General features: G+C 38.1%; 1 protein-coding gene across 2 annotated transcripts in view; it reads right to left on the bottom strand.

Moving 5' to 3' along the window:
• The window catches only part of LOC145992041 (uncharacterized), a 97,518-nt gene that overhangs the window by 8,145 nt on the left and 66,269 nt on the right, over positions 1–23,104 (bottom strand). For both annotated transcript variants that reach the window (XM_083128166.1, XM_083128175.1), the window contains 10 exons: positions 22,684–22,844; positions 21,697–21,796; positions 20,684–20,817; positions 16,432–16,576; positions 15,112–15,236; positions 14,028–14,243; positions 12,747–12,836; positions 11,418–11,543; positions 10,727–10,799; positions 5,744–5,940 (listed from right to left, as the gene is read on the bottom strand). In XM_083128166.1, the coding sequence (XP_082984292.1) occupies positions 5,744–5,940; positions 10,727–10,799; positions 11,418–11,543; positions 12,747–12,836; positions 14,028–14,243; positions 15,112–15,236; positions 16,432–16,576; positions 20,684–20,817; positions 21,697–21,796; positions 22,684–22,844 (1,367 nt within the window). The remainder of the gene's footprint in view (positions 1–5,743; positions 5,941–10,726; positions 10,800–11,417; positions 11,544–12,746; positions 12,837–14,027; positions 14,244–15,111; positions 15,237–16,431; positions 16,577–20,683; positions 20,818–21,696; positions 21,797–22,683; positions 22,845–23,104) is intronic.

Raw genomic sequence — 23,104 nt, 5'->3', positions numbered from 1 at the left:
ACGACAACCTGAGGAAGGAAGCAGTAAAGCTTCCGAAACGTCGTCCACGTAAGAATACATACTCACTTGCGTAAGTAGACCAATTTGAATACTCTAACGTATTTTTGTTTATAGATAGTGAGTAACACGCACGAAACCAATATGTTATTAAGGAAGTACAAAAGTGAATGAAGAACATGCAAACTATTTATTTATTTAAGAAATTGAACGCAACAGGTATATTACCCATTAATGGCGTTCATTATACAATAATTTTGTGATAACATTATTGAAATATTGCACAGATGAATGTAGTATATAGACAGAAAACATTTAACAAACATATAAATCTTAGGTTCTATCGTAATTTATGTAATTTTAGTATATTCCTTTTCGAAATTGCGGTCGGGCAAAATAAGTCCACACTGTTTTCACTTTTGATGGTATCATTAAATGTTTTACACATATTCCAAATTGGGGATATTGTCAGAGCGTTGGTTCTATTACGACGGAGGCTGAAGAGTTGCCTTCTTGGTCGTAATTTGCTTGAGGGGACGTAGAAGTCGAGCTGTGACAGGGCGAAAGGAGCTTCAATGAGATTATTTAAAATTTTGTGGAGGAAAATGAGCTGATGCATGATGCGTCTGTTGTTGAGAGTTGTTAGGTTAAAATATCTGAGAAGGTTCTCACGGGATTCCATTTGAGGGTATATACCATCTAGTTTGTACTTTAAGTGTCTTAAGAATTTACTTTGAATTTGTTCTATTTTGTTTATATCTTGCTGGGTTTGAGGGTGCCACACTATGCTTGCGTATTCAATTTTCACTCTAACGTAAGCATTATAAAGCATCATTAAGCTTCCGACATTTTTGAACTCTTTGCATGTACGCATTATAAATCCCAGAAGTCTGTAAGCCTCGTTTGTTACAAAGTTAACGTGCACGTGAAATGTAAGTTTAGAATCAAACAGAACTCCTAGATCTTTGATTGTTTCTACCCATTTTAATTTTTGTTTATTTATGCAATAGTCGTATTTTATTGATGTAGTGTTTCGAGTATATGACGTTTGGTAACATTTTTCGCTATTTAAGATTAGTTTGTTGCTTTCGCACCATTCCACAAGACTGTTTATGTTCGCTTGTAACTCGGTACAGTCACTGTAACTGCAAATTCTTTTGTATATTTTTAAATCGTCCGCAAAAAGTAGTTTACTCGATTGATTCAGATGTTCGTGAAGATCATTTATGTACATGAGAAAGAATAAGGGACCAAGGTTAGAGCCTTGGGGAACTCCGGATGTAGCTTCAAATTCATCGGAAGTATTTCCCTGAAACGTGACGAACTGTTTGCGGTTTGTTAAGTAGGATTGACACAATTGTAACATCGGATTCGATAGATTGTATGATTTCAGTTTTTCTATTAAGATTCTATGGTTTACGGTATCAACGCTTTCGAAAAATCTGTATATATTACATCTACTTGAGCTCCGCTATCCATCGCGGTTGCGATAAAATGAGTTATTTCTGATAGGTTGGTACAGACAGACTTTTTACATAAGAAACCATGTTGATAAGGAGAGATCACTGATCGTATGTGAAAAGAAATGTGCTTGTAAAGAATTTGCTCTAAGAGCTTGGCAGGTGCTGCCAGGACTGCTATCGGCCTGTAATTCTCTACATCATTTTGCTTATTTGTTTTTGGTATCGGGGTAATTTTTGCTAATTTCCAAATATCTGGAAATGTTGAGGTGGAAAGTACAAGATTGAACAGCGTGTGCAGGGGGTATTTGAGTATCTCACCGCATCCTTTAAGTATGTAAGGTGGAATTTTATCGGAACCAATAGATTTTTTCGGTTTAAGATTTTTAATGGCATCTTTGATTTCATTAAGACTAATATCTGATAGGTTTAGTTTATCGATTTCACTGTAAGATTGAATATTCAAAGTCTTATTTTTTCCATCATCCTGCCGGTACACCGTTTGAAAATATTTAGCAAACGCTGTTGTTACTTCTAGAGTGTCAGAAAGTATTTTACCTTGATATTGAAAAGGTTCTGCTCTTTTTTGTTTTTTCATATTTTTGGCAAAGCTGAAGATGAGATTAGGGGTATGAAGTATGTTATACTCTGTGCTTGAAATATAATGCATATATGCTTTTTGAATCCCTCGTTTAACAATATTCCGAAGTTCTTTAAATTTCTCATGATGACGTTCAGCGTGGGGAGCGTTATTTTTCCATTTTTGCCTATGATATGCTTTTTTCCTGATATTCTTTATAATTTCCCATGAGAACCAGCTCGGAAATTTCTTCGGTTGAGTTTTCGTTGAAGGTACGCATTTTTTAAATATGTCATACACCATTTCATAGAACTTATCAATAGCGGCATTAATATTAGTGTATTTCTTCAGATCATTCCAATTTACAGCTCTCATAAGATTATACATTTTTAAAAAATCTGCATTCCTAAAGTTATAGTTATATTCTGCTTGAATTGAATTTTTCGTGATAGATTTAAATTTAGTCATGGAAATGTCAATATTTAAAGCTGGGTGATGAATGTCTTCTGGTACGAGAGGATCGGATTCCCTTGTGACTGTTATGCTATTAACGTTACTTAAAATCAAATCTAACGTTCGTTGGTTATCATTTTTTATGTCATTGAAGCTGTTTAGTAGGTGGAGTGACATGAAATGACTCAATTCTACGCAAGCTTCGTTTGAAAATAAGAGATTGTGATCCGCCCTCTTTATCTCAGGGAAATTATAATCCCCTGCAATAATAAGGGAAGACCCCTGCTCATAAAGTGATTCTAAAGTTTGATAGAAGGAACTGTATACAGATCGATTCGTATTTGGGGGGAAATAGGCTACACAAATATGCATATTTATTTCGCTAATTTTTATTAACAAGTAATTTATCAGAGGGTCAATTACCGGAGTTTCAATTTCGATAGCTCGAAACGCCCTGTTTACAGCCAGAAGTACCCCTCCCCCCAAGCCTTTGTCAGAAGATTGTGCATCGCGATCTGTCCGAAACAGAATATATCTATCGTCAATTACTTCGCTGTCACTGAACGATGGATTTAACCATGTTTCCGTAGCCATGATTACATCAAAATTGTTACTTAATACACTCAGGTAGAATGTTTTGAGTTTAGTTCTTAAGCCCCTCACATTTTGGTAGGAAACACTTACACTTGCAGTTCCTTTATCGACATAATTGCTGGTCACGTGACCATTACCACTTACTTTTTTAAATCTGGCCTCACCTCAGGCTCTCGATCCTTGGTTGCTTCCCTGGCGCTTGGGATATCGCTGAGTAGAGGGAGGGGGAAACTGGTGACCTATTTGCGATATCCGTTTGTTCTCTTCTTTCCTTGTCCCGTTGGAGGTGGAAGGGGGAAACAGATCACCGCATGAAGATGGCTGGAATGCGGTCGTTGTCACTTGTGCTCCCTGAGACGTCACATTTCCATTGGTGGGGGGTGGAGGGAAAGCCTGTTTCTGGGAATTGGATGCAGCTGAAGGTTCTCGGGTCTCGATGCATTCTTGAAAGTCGCCATGGTTGTCTTCCAGGTCCCAAATTGTATATTTTCTGCCGTTGACGTTGAGATATTTATATTGCAGATGAGCTCTACATCCTTGCTGTCTGGCTTCGAAGAGATGCTTTTTAAGTCTCTGTCGTTGTTGCCTAACAGAAAATGAATAGTCCTGCTCGATGTAAATATTTGAGCCTTTCAATTTGCTGCTACTTCCAAGAATTTTCTCTTTTTCCGTATCGCGGAGGAACTTGCACACAATGGGACGAGGTTTTCCGGACCACGTGCTTCCGGTACGATGAGCCCTCTGGATTGCGTCCGTTGGTAGGGAAAGATGAAGTCTTTCTTCGACTAATTGTCGCACTGCGCTAGCCGATTCATCCCATGTCTCGTTCATTTTTTCATGCATGCCGTGGAAAACGAGGTTTTGTCTCCTCGATCGGTTTTCGAGATCGTCCAGATGATCTTCCAGAGTCCGAACATACGATTGAAGCTCGCCGATGTCACACTTAATCTTGCTTGTCTCGGCCTCAATCACGTCAATCCTTCCAACGAGTTTGTTCACAGTTACGGTCAACTGCTTCACCTCACACATCATTCGAACTTTTCACTTGAAGCATAACTTGCTTCAGTTCCATAATTTCGCTTGAGAAATCAACATTGTTGCGGGGGCCTGGATTTTGCTCGATGCCGCCTATAATAAGCAATGATAGCAGAACCACTCCATAAGCATGGTACACAGTTTTCGGAAAAACACTTTCCTTTTCCATTCGGATGTTTGGGCACAAAGCTGCGCGAAAGAGGCCGATCGCCTGCCGCCACTGCCCCACGGAATTTCCCATCTTGTTCCGCTTCGCTGCACTCTGGAGACCTCCGAAAACACGTCCGTTCACTTTCACTACAACGGCAACTAAGTTCCCGCCGTTTTTTTTAATTGGAAAAATCTCTATGACATTAAATACGTTTGGTACGAAGGTGTACATCATGCAAAAGAGAATATATTGTTCTACCTAAATTTATGTTTCTTTGTTACTAACACACATTTTCTTGTTATTTACAGATCATTAAAATGGAATGTCAAGTTGAGAAGAATGAGCATTTTCGACACCTCCTCCTTTTTGCCTTTAATCAAGGTTCTAAGGCCGCAGAAGCTGCTCGCAACATTTGTGCTGTGTATGGAGTGGGTGCTATAGCTGAAAGAACCGCCCGTGATTGGTATGCGAAGTTCAAAAAAGGAAATTTTGACCTCAAAGATGCATCTCGTTCTGGCCGTCCAGTTGAGTTCGATGAAGAGCGATTGAACCACCTGTTGCATGAAAATCCGCGTCAAACAACAAGGGAACTGGCAGAGACAATGGGTTGCTCCCACACTACTGTAGAGAAGCATCTTCACTCGATGGGAAAGGTTCAGAAGTGTGGAGCATGGGTGCCTCACACTTTAAGTGTCACCAACAAAAATCAACGAGCCACAATCTCCGCTGGTTTGCTTGCTCGGCACCGTGCAACCCATGGACACAAGGAACGATTTCTTCACCGAATCGTTACTGGCGATGAAAAATGGTGCCTTTACATGAATATGAAGCGGCGTAAGGAATGGCTGAGCCCTGGGAAACAAGCGACCCCACGCACGAAACAGGAACTTCATCCGCGTAAAACGATGTTGCGCGTATGGTGGGACTGGGAAGGGATTCTCCATTTCGAATTGCTTGAAAGGAACCAAACGATCAACGCGGAACTCTATGTGCAACAAATGGAACGACTCAACACGGCTATTCAAGAGAAAAGACCGAATCGGCAGCATGGTGTTCTTTTGCTGCACGACAACGCCCGCCCTCATATCGCCAATATGACCAAGGACGCCATTCAAGCTCATGGTTGGGAAGTGCTGCCACACCCACCATACTCTCCAGATTTGGCACCAACGGATTTTCACCTCTTTTGATCTCTTTCAAATGCTATGCGGGGAGTTTCGTTCAATACTGATGCAGAATTGAGAGCTTGGTTGGATGACTTTTTCGAGTCTAAACCACGTTATTTCTACCGACGAGGTATTGAAAACCTTGTTGAACGTTGGCAAAACGTTGTAAACAACACAGGAGAATACATTATTGATTAACTACTTGTATCTGTTTATTGAAAACTAACCTTTCAACACCTTCCTTAAAAAACGGCGGGAACTTAGTTGCCAACCCAATATTAAAGACAGTCCACTGACACGTACTGACCTTGGATTGACCTTGACCTAGAAGAGCAGCAATGGCAGCGGCATCATAACCAAGAGGCTCCCCAGGTGGCCCAGGTGGTCCTGGAGGTCCTGGAGGCCCTGCCTGTCCATTCCTTCCTTCTTCTCCTGTCGATCCTCTTGGTCCTGGGGGCCCTACAATTCCTTGCGGCCCAGGGCTGCCATCACGACCAGGAGGTCCTGAAAGAAAAAAAGCCATACAGTTTCTTTTTTTTTTTACCAGTAGAAATATGGAAAAATTACTTATTTTAAAGTATCACTTTAAGTCTTTAACACTAGAAGCGCCAAGCCGGTCATTTTGACAGTTTTTCAAATTGCAGTTTCTGCTTTGTACAGAAACCTTTTTCTTCGTGTGTTGAAATTTTGTGACTTTTCCTAAAATTTGTAGTATATTATTACTGCTATACGTTATTTACAAAAAAAAAAATAATACTAATGGAAATATTTATGTTTCTACCTAGAAGCGCCGTTGCTGGTCATTTTGACCGCTAATGTATTTCAATGGAAAACCACTTTTCGATTGGATCGTTGCACTTACAGTTTCCACCTATATTCTTCCTTCCTCTTTTGGACTCGCCCATATATGTTGGGGTATTGTTGAAGCTGATAAGAAGGAGAAAGTGAGGACTCAGTTTCGTTTGAACACTGAAGTGTAAGGAAGAAGAAGCAGCTCCAAACCAACAACCCAACTGGCGTTTGTCATTACAAGAACTTGACGCTTTCCTGACTATTTTATATGCTAGAGGAGCGTATGGGTGCAGTTCTATAGACTACGATTTTTTATGAAAAACTACTTGGGGGCCACCTTTCTTTCAACAAACAATGTCAAGAAACAGGTTCAGGGAAATAATGAAATATCTTAGATTCGATTCAAAATCATCCATATTTGAACGATTATAAACTGATAAATTTGCACTGTGCTCTGATATTTGGGACAAATTTATAGCTAATTGTAGGAGTTGCTACACTCCAGGGGAAAATCTGACAGTTGCCGAACAATTGTTTCCTTCGAAAGCGAGGTGTAGATTTACAGAGTAAATGCCAAACAAACCAGACTAATTTGCTATAAAATTTTGGATGCTACTGGACGTACATTCCAAATACATGTGCAATGCCTTTCCATACCTTGGAAAAGATGAATCAAGGAATGATAATGTTACTGTACCTGAAAATGTTGTATTGAGAATTACTTCACCTTATCTAAATGCGGGTAGAAATGTAACTACTGACAATTATTTCACATCTCTAAAACTCGCTGAGAAGCTAAAGGAGAAGAAGACAAGCCTAATTGGCACTATGATGAAAAATAGAAAGGAGATTCCTAATGAAATTGTGAACATTAGAACACAAGCGTATGAAACATGTTTGCTAAAAAAGGGGGACATTACATTGTGTGCATACCAAGCTAAACCAAACAAAAATGTTCTACTCCTAAGCTCCGTGCATTCAGATGTAGAAGTAGATTTGCAAAGCCAGAAGAAACTTCCAGAAACAATCAAGTACAAGGCGTATTTTTAAAGTAAGTACCGTTTTGAAGTTCCGACACTGCAGCGATGCGGTCGGCATCCTGTGCATGCGCAATGTGCACCTACATCTGTTGGCAAGCCAGAGATGCCATTGCGGCAACAAACAATTTTGTATACATTTGCTTTTGCGTATTTAAAATGCCTCCGCCGATTGAGAATCCCACCGACTGTGAAATACGCACTGTTATTCGTTTTCTTAGTGCTAAAGGCGTGAAAGCAGTTGAAATTCACCGTCAGATTTGTGAAGTGTATGGACAAAACATCATGAGTGATGGAATGGTATGCAAATGGGTAAGAGCTTTCAAAGATGGCCGAAAGAATGTTCATGACGAGGAACGGATTGGGCGACCCACAGTAATCACTGTTGATTTGGTGCAGAAAGTCGACGAAAAAGTGAAAGAGAACAAACCCTTCACGATTTCTTCACTATCAGAGAAGTTTCCTGAAGTTTCAAGAAGTGTTATCTACGAAATTGTTTCCAAACGCTTGAACTATCGAAAATTGTGCTCACAAGGGGTACCAAAAATGTTAACTGAGGCGCACAAAAGCAAACGTTTAGGTAGCACCTTGACTTTTCTTGTCAAGATCTCATCGCATCATTTGGCTGGGAACAATTTGATCATCCTCCATACAGCACCGATCTAGCACCCAGTGACTACCATGTGTTTCTGCAACTGAAGAAGCATCTCGAAGGTCAGCGCCACGATGACGACGATAGCCTCAAAACGACCGTGTTGCAGTGGCTGTCAACTCAGGCGGCAAACTTCTATGACAACGGAATACAAAAGCTTGTTGTTCGATATGATAAGTGCCTTAATATTGGTGGCAATTATGTGGAAAAGTAGATAAAAGTGTGGTCTTTCATGTAACAATAAAATTGTTACAAAAAGTTTACTTGTTTTTTGTACATATCAAAACGGTTCTTACTTAAGAAATACGCCTCGTATTACAACAAAACTAAATGCAGTGTTGATGTTGTTGATCAAATGGCACGCAAATATTCAGTCCGTGCTTCATCACGTAGATAGCCGGTATATGTGTTTTACAATATCTTAGATCTGGCAGCAATAAATGAATGGGTAGTTTACAAGGCAATCACGGGGAGGATTTTTTGATAGAATTAGCTGAGGAACTGAGAGAAGGACATTTGAATGCAAAGCCCAATAAAATATTGTCAACATCAATATCACATGCATGGAACGTAAGTGGCTCTGTTTCCAGAAAGAGACGCCAATGCCAGGTGGCATTGTGCAATGAAAACAAAACAAGTGACATTTGTTCAATGTGCAACAGAAATGTTTGTGGAAAATGTGTTTCTGGTGTAGAAAAGGTACTGAAATGCAAAAAATGTAATATGTGAAATTTCATGACAGAAACTTATTTCCTTGAAGAAAATGAATATTTATTGTTGTAATTAGTGCATGGAAAATAAAATTCGCTGGGTTTCATGATATTTTTGTATTTTTTTACAAAATATTTTGTTTTATTAGTAATATGATGATTATTGGCAATATCCATTTTGAGAAATGGTCAAATTTTAAATACCGGTCATTTTGACCGGAGGTGGCACTTCTAGGTAGTAAAAAATCCTGGCACTTCTAGTGTTAAATGTCCTCTTTAAATTAGAACTAAGCTAGCTTCAATGCATCAGGATGTTTCAATTTGGATAGTTGTTAAGCATTGATTTCTTGGCCCTCGCGTTTGGTGAGCAGGTGTATTCTTATTTTTATGAAACTAGGCTTTGAATTAAAATCAATTGTCCAATTTATGTGGATCTTAAAAAATTACATATTTACAAAGCATGTTATTTTGTAATGTATAGAACTTGGGAGCGAATCAAGCTATAACAGCACAAAAAGTTATAATACACATTGTCGGGTTCAAATGCTATTTTCAAAACCTTTTTATCCCATGTTTGAATTGCTCAGTGTTGAATATTGCATTGATACTCCTCCACGCTCAAGTTTGAATATTGTGAGCTCCCATACATTCTTTGTCCAGGTAAAATTTAGTGGTGCTTTTCTACGTAGATAAGAAAATATACTTTGAGACTTCCATATAATGTGTCGGACAGCATTCAATTCTGCAATGGAGCATGCCGCCATTCATCCAGAAATATGATCTTGCATTGAATAAAAATGTCAAAATAATGAAAAGATTCTCTCCGGCTATCGGCCAGGTGAGTTGTGGAAAGTTTATTTGTGTTCGCAGATGAAGGTTCCTGGTGAAGATGGCAGACCAATCGGGAGTCATTACTGCTGCATCCACGCTGCTGGTTGACTATTGCTAGCCAGGCTGGATCCAATGCAAGCTGGTGTTGTGATTAAGATTCCGTTTTGTCCATGAATGGTTATTGATTCTTTGATGATGCAGTATCAGTAGTTTGATGATTTGGTGATAATTTATGTTGCTGAAATCCATTCTATGGGTCTCCTTGAATGTTCCCCTAGTTCCGACTTCTCTGGTGGTCTCTGCAGCACTGTTCAGTTGTCCTGCCATTTTAACCAATGTATGCTTCACCACACTTGCAAGCAATCTGGTAAACTCCAGGTATTTTAAGTCCCAAATTTCACTTGGGATTGTGTAGTAGGCTCCTGGTTTTCATTGGTAGTATGTGAATGGTTTTCTTATTATGTTTTCTAAGAATACAGCTCATAATTCCATAGAGGTTTCCAATGTATGGAAGGATGGCTATCTTCTGGTTCTCTGCTTTGTCTGCATTTCCTGATGTGTCTGAATTTACCAATGTGTCTAAATAACTTCTCAGTGAATGTCACTACCTTTTGTCTAACCATTGATTAAATAATAATAATAATAATAATAAGGTAAAAGGCTCTGGCAGCTGGCCCTATGACGAGTATAATTCTGTGTGTTGTCCTATGTTTTGTCCTTGTGTGTGCTGAGTGCCTCTTAACAGCCTCAGCTTTTAACCAGTCAGAATATTTTAATATTTTAGTTATGACACATTACAGTTATGTTATTTTAGTTCTGGTAAGGGCTTGACCCCGTATAAAGTGAAGGGTGCAAAATAGCCTATGTTCTGACGCACCCAAAATTTTAAATTCAAATTCAAATTCAAAGGCAAAGTTCCCCTTGAATGTAGCACTGTGCTATGAAGGCTCATTTAGGAGATATTCTCGATCTTGGCAATTTTGGAGGTGATGTGATCAGCACATGCTCCGGCCACATTTACCTCACAGGGTTGCCCCCAGGTATCCAATGATTTGAGACTGGATAAGCCCCAGAGCCACTTTATGTGGGGACAAGGTAAGGAAAATTCTGACCTTAGATCATGCACCCTGGGAATCGAACCCAGATCTTCCGTGTGGCAGTCAGACACCCTACTGACTAGACCACCACCTCTTCTGCAATAATAATAATAATAATAATAATAATAATAATTGCAATTCTTAATGATATCACTGACATAGTGACTTTACCTCTTGAGCCAGGTTCCCCTGACTTTCCTGCTAAACCTGTTGGCCCAGTCATTCCCTTTTCTCCTGGTGGCCCCTGAAATCAACAAAGAAATGTTTAGTTAACATATAAATTATTTTATCCTAACAATGATTCATAATCAATTCATGCAAAGCGACTCTGCCAGCATTCTTTATTTTGCAGAGAGCTTCAAGGGAAAAGTATGTTGTTGATGGTCCTTGGAATAAAGTTTTACTTTTTCTATGAAGTAAACACTTTATGAGGACTTAAGTGAGGTATACAATAATTGGTTAAGTATGACATGCACTTGAAACAGCATGATGGCCTGGTTATAGGTCACTGAAAAAATAAAATGTTGCAAGAGGGTAGGGAGGGGTGAGAAAAAAAGAAATAAAGTGATATGGGGAGAGTGAATAAAGGAAAGGTAAAGAAATAAGAGTTTATGTGTGTGTGTGTGTGGAAGTGAAAGAAAGGAAAATAAATATACTTGAGAGATCAACAGGGGAGGGAGTCAGAAAGAAGGGAAACAAAAGAAGGCAGAGGATAAAGGAGAAACCCAGGTAGAAAATCAAAATGGTAATCACTCTGATTCAAAGAAGAACTTTATCTAACTTGCCTTTGATTGATTAATTTGTTTTAGTTCACTTAGCTTTTCTGCCACTTTTGGCTAATTGTGAAGATTATCTAACTTACCTGAGGACCTGGAAGCCCTTGTAATCCAATGAGACCTCTGTGTCCCTTTGAACCCTTTGGCCCTTCACTTCCTCTTTCACCCTTTGTACCTTCTGGGCCTGGAGGACCAGGTTTTCCACGTGATCCCTAGAAAGAAAAGAATTAAATTAACTGCACTTTCCAATTAATACACTATTACTGGTGACAAGTTATAATGAGATGTTTATCTTATCTCCTCACCTTTGCCCTCTTACATTGATGGTGCCTTCAAACTCCCAGATTGGAGCTGTGTATTAACTGAAGAGTCAGCACACATACATAATACATGTAACTTCATCAATATTTGAGTGAAAAATGTTCATTTGAGTTAATACACAGCTCTGTATTGGAAGAATCTAGCACTGTTGATGCCATCACTGTTACAAAGGCAACATATTCCATTTCACTATCACTGTCAGAAAGAATTCCACATATGTAAAACAGCGGAAGAAAAAAAAATAGGTGAAACGATGGCTGGCTCAGTTGGTAAAACAATGGCACAGTGTCCCAGAGACCCAGGTTTCAGTCAGATGAGATGTTTCAATGGTTAAAGGTTGGTTTGAATTCTTCCTGTCCTAATCTTCTCCCACGTTTGCTGTTTTTCTTTCTTTCCTTATTTAATTCGTATGTGTAATATCTGTATTGTAAAGGTAAGGTAAAGGCACCCCCCCTGCATGTGCACACATGCCATGAATGGACATGGGGTGATGTGGAAGTATAGGGCTCCACATATTCATGATCTTGGCCATAGTTGAGACGAGACACCTTTACTTCCCAGGTACCCATTTATACGAGGCTGTGTGGAACTCAGAGCCACGCAGAAGCAGGGAAATGACTGGAAAAATTCCTGGTGTAGGACCCCCCGAGATTCAAACCCGGGTCTTCTGTGTGGTAGTCAGATGATCTACCAACTGATGTACTGCAGCTCTTATCTACACTGTATCTTTCATGTCCAGCAATAAGGCTTTGAAAGAAAACGTTTTTGAGTATCTTATTTATTAAACTTCTGGTTCTAGTACATTAGTGGAAACTAATATCTTCTGTTAAATGATGTTTTAAATGCATAAGCACCATAATGTGCTACTCTTTATATTACATGTAGAATTATATTTATTTAAATATGTTTCTAAAATACTATTTAAAACATTAAAACTGTCTTTTACTGAGCTTGAGTTTTCAGGATAACTTCATCCTTGTAAAATGCCATTGCTGCTGTAAACCTTAACAGGGAGGTGAAAGAGAGCACCTTCCATTTTAATTCCGATTCTGAATGGTAAAGAATTGTAAATTAATAAAAAAAATAAGGCTTACCTGAGGGCCTTCAACACCTTGAGGTCCAGTTTCTCCTCTGGGTCCTCTTTCTCCTGCTGGTCCCAGTGGTCCAAGTGGTCCTGGAGGTCCCTAAAAGATATGTAAATTTGAAATATGAATTAAGAGTAATAACATGAAGTGCTGGGTATGAAAGGATGAAGTTGGGGAAGTAAATTTAAGGAGGATTGGTTTTATTCCAGCCTTAAACTTATTGTAATAGGTTTTACCAGAGGAAATAATTCAAGGCAAATCGTCTGAAATATCTGTATGTACTGTTTTTGCTAGCACTTTTTTGTACTCATATAGGTATTTATTTACTACTGCTGACATAAGATCCAGAAGTACACACATTTTATGTGAAAAACACAAATATTACATTGCAATTTTATTAAATGTAGTTAATTGAGCTGTTGTGAAAAAATTGCATTAATAAAAGAACAGTCTTTGTAATGCAAGATCCCATTCAGGGTCAACAGCCTGTTTATGTTTAGTAATTTGGTCTATTACCATTTTCATCTGTTTTTCTACACCAATGGCAACAGCTCTATCGTATTTGTAAGTAGTGAAACGAACATTTCAAAATATTTGTGGGTTCTCACTTTTCAGGGCCTCTTCTTATTATGCATTGCATAGTGAGGAAGAGGTTGATGAGACTTTGAATAGGCTTATAAAAAAAAAAAAGGTAAAGTGCTCCCCTGTGCATAGCACCACGCCATGAAGGCGTATAGGGGGTGTGGGGGTAATGCCCCACACTTTCTTGAATAGGCTTATACAATGACAATTTATATATATTATCGAAAAGCGACTGTTTAGAAAAATAGAAACACTGTATTCTGTACGTGATTGTTTGACTGGTACTACTACCTAGTGGCTGAGTATGATAATAGTTACAGTTGGTGAGTAGTCTGTGTGAGGGAGTAAGGAGAGTCTGCATGGCGGGACAGTGTTCACCATGTACGCATTTGTGTTGTTTCATCCGTGTTAATCCTAATCACTGTTTTATCACTGAAACTGATAGTTACAATTGCAAGGCAGTTTCTATCTGTTAAAGTTATGCATATAAGCAGAGTTAAAAAAATGTCTAATGTATCTATTTACAGCATAGACCTTTCCAAATGTGAATACTGTACTGATGTGTCATATGAGTTTAATATTAGACCTAAGGGAAACAAATCACAAAATCATTTTGTTCTCTTGTATGAGAAGTGATGGCATTGGGGCAAAGAGTTCACAAATCCATCTTCTTCCGTACATATCAGAAATAAGGAAAGTGCTACTAACTGGCAACCCTGGAGGTCCACCAGGCCCTGGTACTCCTGCAGGTCCCGTGGGTCCCTTATCACCCGGTCGTCCAGCTATTCCTGGTGGCCCAATTTTACCTGACGGGCCCTCGGGTCCTGGTTCACCAGCTGGCCCTGTTTGTCCTGGTGGCCCAGATATGCCTTGTGGACCTGGAGGCCCATCATTTCCTGACTTGCCTGTGGGCCCTGGTTCTCCCTGGAAAAAAAATAAAACGAGTAAGTCATCCTTAAAATTCGCAAGAAAAGTAAAAAAAAAAGTGTAATTTTGAGAAATTATATTTTATTGATTACTTGTATGGCATAGACAAAATAATATGAATTATGTTGATTAATCAGTATAGACCTTAGACAATACAGTAAGGACAGACTGATATTGATACAGTAATGATATTACATTTACTAAAACTGAAAAGTAATAAAACAATAAAAACTATATTCTTAATAGTTTTTATATATATATATATATTCTTTGAATACTAAGTGTTTCGATACATTTCACATGTGCGTTTCAAAAGTTACATGGAGAATATTTACATAATATATATGTATGATTTTTTATGCAACTTTTGAAAAAGACTTGAAACATTCACATAATGTATATAGACAATGCTCCGGTGAATATTGGATTAGGAAAGAAGTTGCAATTTATTTTCTAATATTGCATAAGGAAAGAAATTGAAATGTTACATCTTATAAAGCCACCAATGTACTTATCAGCACAACGCATAAGAAAGCTTCTTGTATCAAATGAAGGGCTCGGTAGTAAAACATGGTAAGGGATTTTTTGTTCATTATTGAGTTCATTAAGAAAAAAGGTTATTAGAAGCTACACTGTAGATAAATTATTTTCGTATTTTCTTTACCAATTTCAGAAGTGTTAAATGAGTCCAATGAAAATTGGATGACATGGCAATTACATGGAAAAATTAAAGGATTAACCTTTTTACTTTGTAACTCAATAATGACCAAAATGTCACTTACCATGTTTTACTCCCGAGCCCTTCAAATCATTCACTCCAGTTCAAAGTGGCACATTTGATAACACTAATGTATTAATAACTTACTGGTGCTCCTCTTAATCCTCTTGCACCTATGGGTCCTGTGGGTCCTGGAAGACCTGGTAGGCCTCTGTCTCCAGGCGGTCCCTGAGGACCTGGTTGTCCAGTAGGTCCTGGTGGACCTTCAGATCCTGAATAACAAAACAAACAAATCATGTATTGTACTATATCATGAAGCAAATGTTTCAAACACATAGAAATATAAAACAATCTTAAGTTCGATATTATATTATTTTGTTTTCATTAACTGGAATACAATACAGAAAAGAATTCCCTAAGAAAGGTTTCCATTGCCTTTATTAACTTCCATTAACTTTGAATACAACATAAAATGGTAAATGTGAAATTCCATTCCAATTGTATTTTCTGTGCCAAAAGCTGATTTCTTTAGAAAATGGTAGGTTTCTAAATACTTGTGTAGATGACTAATATTTTACGAATAAAATTATAATTTATTTTCATTGTGAACTTATAATTACAATACAAATTGTAGTATACATTTTTCAGGAAAAGAAGTTGAAAGAAAATGTCAAATACCATTTCTAAGAGCATTTTAGGACCAGGAAGATGAAAATTAGGGATGGGACCGATTAATCGTTACTCTACTGGTATTGGCCGATATAGGCATATTTGTGTATCGGTTAAATTACCAATTATTTTACTCATCCGATATATATCTATAAATATCTTATAATTTAGTTCAAACTGATACCATTACATTATAATTTTTATGGATAATCTTCAAGCTCTACTTTTAAAGTAAATGTCTAAATATGCAACTTCTTTTGCACTCCAGTCACCTGGAAACACATATTCATTAAGGTCAATGAACTATTCAGGTTCTTCAAGGACCATTTGGAATTTTATATCGGATCTTTAGAATATTGATATCAGTAATGTAAGAGAACTATATCTGGAGAGTAAGAACGATGTAGGAGGAAAGTAATGGAATGTACATGGATGAGCATTGTCATGCACTCTTCATTCTCTGTGTTATCGATTGCCTTTCCTGTGATGCCACCAGCAGTGAGTCCTGTTCCCCTACACCTACACCACTGATTACCACCATCAGTGATCACATGCTACCTCTCATATTTGAATAAGACAGACCTAGTTTGTCTAAATTGTTTCCAGTGAATCAAGTAATAAACTGTTCTACCATTTATAGCTATTGAGCAATTTTCAACTTTTGGGCATATTTATTTGAAACTACCAAGGAAGAACTACAGTTTGAAGTTTGAAATTTTTCTGGATAGTTAATGAAATTAATACTTTAACATCGATAGTAGATAAAATAATACAAATAAAGCTGAAGGAAGAAAGTACCTGAGTCTCCCTTTTGTCCTTCTGGACCAGGTGCACCTGGTTGACCCTGAGGTCCAGGATTTCCTGGTCTTCCTGTATCTCCAGGTGAACCCTTAATTCCAGGTATGCCCGAAGGGCCTGGTTGGCCAGTTGAACCCGCTTGTCCCTGAAATACACAACATTCACATATAGCATACAGTATATCACATAATCAAGGGGTCCCAGGTTCGATACCCATTGGAGGCACATAGTGGTTCGGATCCCACTTTAAACTGTAGGTCCAGTCCCAATTAGGCTTACTGTGCATAAAGTGGACTTACAACACCAACTCAAAAGTATATCACATAAATCAGATATGACAACTTACATTTAATTTGTAATTTATTTGAATGTAACAGCAACATTTGGATCCACATATATGTATTATTATTACTAGTATTTGTAAAGATCTAAAAATGTACAGTTGGGTACAAATGCACAGGTTTCTGACAATATTTATTATGAATTCTAGTTACTGAATGTACTCATTTTTAGCAATATAAAATAATGACTGTTCAATGCCTATACATATTTAGCTGCCTAATGTTTATCAAAGAAAATATTCATAAATTCAACATAAGACACTCTATACACAGACACATCACAAGATTCAGTTATAAGTTGGACACACCATCAACCAGGCTAAGCAAAGTACAAAATAATTACAAACACATGGGAATAAAACTCATCAACCAGCTGCCAGGGACAGCTCACTGTGCACCTCTTGAAAAATTTAGAAGGGTGCTGCAAGACTGGCTGAGAGAAAAGGTTTTCTACTCAATAGATGAATTTATTCTGCACTCAAAAGATGATTTAAATTTCTAGAACTCGTAATACATGTAATACTGTCCTCTTCATACTCACCCTATATATTTATTATTTATGTAGGCTTGTTTAAGCTATTCTGGTAGAGAGTTTTATATTTAGATATATATGCTATTCTTGTATCATGACTTATATTTCTATGTTTATACTATTCTTGTTTTATGTCTTATATTTGTATGTTTATATTATTCTTGAATTATGTCTTTTTTGTATGTTTATACTACTCTTGTATTATGTTTTATATTAGTACCAATGGCGACATCTATTGCATTAATGTAATACTTAATGATGAATAAACATATTGATATTGATAATACTTAGTTATTCCCAATATTATTAAAGTATTGTTACCAGTGGTGAGGTGTCCGGTCATCGGGAGATGCGGCAATGACAAACCAAAATAATAAAAATATTGCTTTTTAAATATTTTAGAGAAGAAGTAAAAATAATAAGTCAGAATATTTGCCTATTTGTTCAAAATTAGTCAAGCGACACCATGAAACAGCTAGAAACACGCAAGAAATTCATTAAAGTTTAGCACATCAAAAGGAGAGCCCATTTCTATCTCCCCGTGCCCAACCATCCCACTACATTTCCTGTTGAGTGTAATGGTGTCAGGTGACCCAGGTCATCGCAGAAAATGTGCGAATCCAAGGTCCTTCGACTGCCGTTCTTGTAGGTCTGTCATAAGAGCCCCGTGTTTACAACCACAGCAAGGTTTCTGTGATGTCATCAAGATGAAACTTCTCAGAATGTCCAGCTCTGTAAAGCACTCAATGCTCTTCTTGTTTTTAAGAGAAAAACACATATTGAAGAACACCGCAACACACACATAATACATGAAAGTAATGGTGCATAGAAAGATATATAAGTGAGCAAAAGCATAAATTTACCCACGGATAGTGCTGGAAAAGAGCAGTTCTGGATCCATTGTATTTCCTTCATAGTATTTCTCCTTTTCATTTTTTGGATACTGCAGTTCAAATATCGATTTCGGGAAAAACGTTCTTGCTTTACAAAACACGAAGTAATTCCTGTTGTTTTCTGTTTTCTATGCTTACAAATGACAAGACTAATCAAGATTTTTGTTCTTGAGGTGACAGACATACTTACTCAGAGAGAACATTTTTCCTAACACATCTCACCTCCACACTAGGGATGACGAAAAATATCAAGAATCCGGAAAATGTAAAAATCTCGATTTGGAAATTTTACTACCCGAATTTTGGAGGCAATCTGAATTTGGGTGAGAGAGGTTTAACAATTTTTCCCTTTTTCAGGTAGAATTTATTAACAAAGTTTCATCTTCCTCATTTTACGATCATGTATCTACTCCATACAAAAAAAAGAAAAAAAAAAGGATTTGGCCATCCCTACTTCACACATCATGTACGAACACTGTCATCATCATTATGAATGTAGGAATGGTGCCTTTCTTCAGTCTCTTCTGTGGTGTAATTCCTAGTAATTTGGATTTGACATCACGTTCGTAATATTATAGTGAAAAATGTTAGCAACCTGAAATTTTGTATTTTCAATAGGATTTACTCTTCCAATTTTTCGGAACTTCTCATTGGATGGAAATATATGGTAAACAAACTCAGAATATTTCGTTTTCTTGAGATAGTGTGGACATGTGCTTGCAGCACCATGAGATATTATTATCACTCAGATACTAGAATGTGAAATGGACAACATAATGCATGACCTTATACTGTTTACCGTGGAGAAACATTAACTATTGGACACAAAGCGAGAGCATTCTACACCAAATATTTCCTTTGTTAGTGACAGTTTCGCTTGAGGAAATGCTTCTCAAGCTTATCAATTTATTTCTGTAACCATAGTTTAAAAATGTAGAGCTACTTCTATTTCACAAAAATCTAATAATGCTATCACCTGATAATCTTTGGGTTCATTTCCTGGTGGAAGCAAATTGTGCAGGAATGAACACTTGTGGGTTGTAATGATCCCATTGAAAGTCAATTGGGTTGTTACAATGCAGAAGAATCTGTGACTGTGCCACAGTGATTTGGTTTCCACTTTGAAGGCCCAGTGCCGATTAGTTCATCTGACCACAAGTTGGACCAGAAATGAACCTTGCAATTGTCTTCAAATGAATATTATGCATATGAGGTTGTTTTTAACAGGGATGGGACAGAATAATTGGTACTCTATCAGTATATTGGTTTATCGGTAAAATTACCGATAATTTTACCAATACAATATATCTATAAATATCTTACAATTTAATGCAATATTCTGCCATTTTCTTATAATTTTTATGAATACATTAATCTCCAAAATATATTTTTAATCTTCATTCCATACTTTATCTTAAGTAAATGTAAATATGCAGTTTCTTTTGCAGTCCAAAGCTTGGTTCAACTGGTAATATACATTTATTAAGCATTTGGAATTTTGTATCAGATCGGTAGAATATCGGTTATCGGTATCAGTAAATTTTATATCATCATCCTAGTTTTTAATATGTAGAAAAATCTGCACATGATATTTTCAGTGTTATGCCTTATCATGCGAGGTGGTATCAAATAGTTTCGAGACTAGCCCTGTTTACAAGAAAGTACTTAATGTATCTACATTTACACACTCCAGCGTTCCTGCAAACTCTGGAATGTGTCCTCGAAGTCTTCTTTTCGAAGCATGTTGAGGACCTTCTGCGATTTGAACTGGATCTTCATCTTCGGGAAGAGGGCAAACTCCGCAGGAACCAAATCTGGCAAGTAAGATGGGTGCAGAAGTGATATCGTGTTCTTTCAGCAAGAAACTAATATGTGATGAAAGCTGAGTGACAGGGTGCATTGTTGTCGTCGAGAATCCAGTTTTTCATGCACCACAGATCTGGTCAATTTTGTCGAATATCCTCCCTCAGATGCCTTAAAACCTGGTAGCAATGTTGTGGATTGTTCTCACACGATCCTCATGCAAATGTTGCCAACTGGTTTTGGCATTTTGGGGGTTGCACTCGTTGAAGGTCTTCCTGGTCATTTGTCGTCTTCCAGTGATATTCTTTCCCTCTTGAAGCACACGTGCCACTCAAAACACCTCGAACAACTCACTTCAGCATCGCCGTAAACTTACCAAATCATGTCAAGTGTCTCTGTGACATATTTGCCAAGTTTCATGCACATTCCCTCTTTGTTCTAACTTGCTGTCCATGATGAAATCGCAGATGTGGTAACGCACGTGGTGAGAATAGCACCAGTTGCACAGCTCCTGATGTGCACAGGACAATGTCTCTTTCCAGGCTGACTTAGGAAGGTCGGTGCTCCCTGTGACTTCGTGTTACAGAGCTAGCCTCGAAACTTTTTGACACCACCATGTATGCTCACAGTGTATTCAGTGCACATCCAAGAAGAAATCCTAGATCTAGGCCTACACAACTTACCGGAGGCCCTGGTTCTCCCGGTCGGCCTGGTGGTCCCATCAACCCACCTTCTCCTCTAGGACCAGGCTCGCCTCTCGCACCCTTCGCTCCAGTTAATCCTATCAATCCAGGGGGACCAGCTTCTCCAGGGTTACCTACAATTAACAATGGTGGTTATCAATTACAAGTACCCATATAAATAGTTATATTCATGGAATAATGTCTTGGAACAAATGTAGCATTGACAGACAAATATCCTGACTTAATGATTTTCAATTTTGCATTAGCTACTGCCATTTTTACTACCATTATAATGCCTAAATAAGAAAAAAAAAAAGTAAAGTGTTCCCCTGTGCATAGCATCACGCCATGAAGGCGTATAGGGGGTGTGGGGGTAACGCCCCACACTTTCTTGATCCGGTCGTGAGTGGGGGTGATGTGATCAGCATCACGCCCCTGACCGCCTTTACCCCCCAGGGTTTCCCCCAGGTACCCATGTTATTCGACGCTGGGTAGGCGCCGGGGCCGCTTCCACCGTTAGAAAAGTTCCCGGATTTGAACCGGCCGGGGATCGAACCCGGGACCTTGAGCATGGTAGTCAGACGCGTTACCGACTGAGCCACCGCGGCCACTGAGCCTAAATAAGAACTCTGTGCATTTTTATGTGCAAAAAATTAATGTTTTTAACTATATCTGTTATTGCATAGGTGAAGTTCTGAATATTTGCATTGAAGTTTCTATTGGCTTTCTGATTAATTTTGAAGAACCACTGCCTTCATTAGCAAAGATTACGGCATAATGTACCATATGGACACAAAGGTAGTGGTCCTTAGAAGAAAATAAAGTTTGCATCCAGTACCAAAGGATTCACAACTCCATATAAAATTCATATTTTAGTTCACTGTATATTACATTAAAAAGAAAGGAAGTGAATTAAGAAACTGGTAATTTTTATTCAGCCTGGTATCAACTGTGAACTTCTGCTTGTAAAAGTTATGTGTTTTGCAATTTGTAATTTTCAGAATCTCTCCTACCTTGAACTCCTGAGTTTCCTTGCTCTCCCTTCAACCCAGGCAACCCTCGTTCCCCCTTCATTCCTGGAGGTCCTCCTGCTCCTTGTGGCCCTGGGAATCCCTGAAGTCAAATAATTAAATCCCATTTATTAGAAAATATAGAAACCAATATTATTTACCAATAAAACTTATACACAGAAAACTTGTTTATCCAAATTGCATTTATCTGAAAATCCAGTTTTAACCAAAATAAATTTGAGTAAATTTAAAAAGAGACACAAAACCTTTAATCTATATTTAATAGTGTATAAAAGCGATGGATGGATCTGTGCCTGAAACCATGAAAATTTAAAAATGTGGGATGCATGTGTGTATTTCTGTGTGTTGATATTTCTCTGAATATCAATTTTGTATATATTAAAACTGAACGTCATTCTCAAGTTCTTTTAATGTACACTTTTACATGATGTTTGAATGTTTTAAGTTAATGAAATTAAGAGTAATAAAGTAAAGTGCTCTCCTGTGCTTTGCACCATGCCATGAAGGCGTATACAGGGTGTAGAGTTGGGGTCCAACACTTTCTTGATCATGGCCGAAAGTGGAAGTGATGTGATCAGCACCATGCTCCTGGCTGCCTTTACCCCCAGAGTTTCCTCCAAGTACCCTTTTTATACAATGCTGGATAGGCCCCAGAGCTGCTTGAACAGGTAGACAAAATCCTGGTTCTTCCCTGCCGGAATTGAACCTGGGTTTCTCGCATAGTAGCCAGATGCCTAAGACTGAGCTACCTTTAGTGTACCAATTAAAAATGTCAGGTGTTAAATGCTAGCTTCTTTCTTCTCGAAGAAAAACTTGTAATTAATTAATTTGTAGTCTTGTGTATTGAAGAAGCTTTGTACTAAATATTTGTCATTATATCAGATCTGTGTTACAAACATTCTGTATTCATCTATTAATATTTCTTTTACTCAATACAAAACAAAAATTCAGAGAGGAATGTAATATTACCTGAAGGCCAGGTGGCCCTGACTGTCCCCTGTCGCCCTGCATTCCAGGGGCCCCTTGTTCTCCTGTGGGACCAGGTGGGCCTGGGTCTCCTCTTTCTGCTGGCTCTCCCGGTGGTCCTTGAGGCCCAATAAGTCCTTGTGGGCCTCTCTCACCTTGTCGTCCTGTAAGTAGCAGAAAACAACATTTAACACATGAAAAATCTTCAGTCTCAACTATCATTGAAATGCATGCATGTAGGAGAATTTATCCCTAAAAGAAATAGAAACTAAACTCCATAAGGCAACAGTCTTTACCAAATGGTTGTTTCCTGGCTTTCAAAACTGAAGATAGGGGAGGATGGGGACAATTGTAACAGCGGTTAGTTGTAACAGTGCCTCCCTCACATTTATGCTGTCATCTGCAGAAACAAGTTTCTCACAGC

Source organism: Lepisma saccharinum, chromosome 1, assembly GCF_977018435.1.
Source record: "Lepisma saccharinum chromosome 1, izLepSacc3.1, whole genome shotgun sequence".
NCBI lineage: Eukaryota > Metazoa > Arthropoda > Insecta > Zygentoma > Lepismatidae > Lepisma > Lepisma saccharinum.
This window is presented reverse-complemented; position numbering and strand designations above follow the sequence as displayed.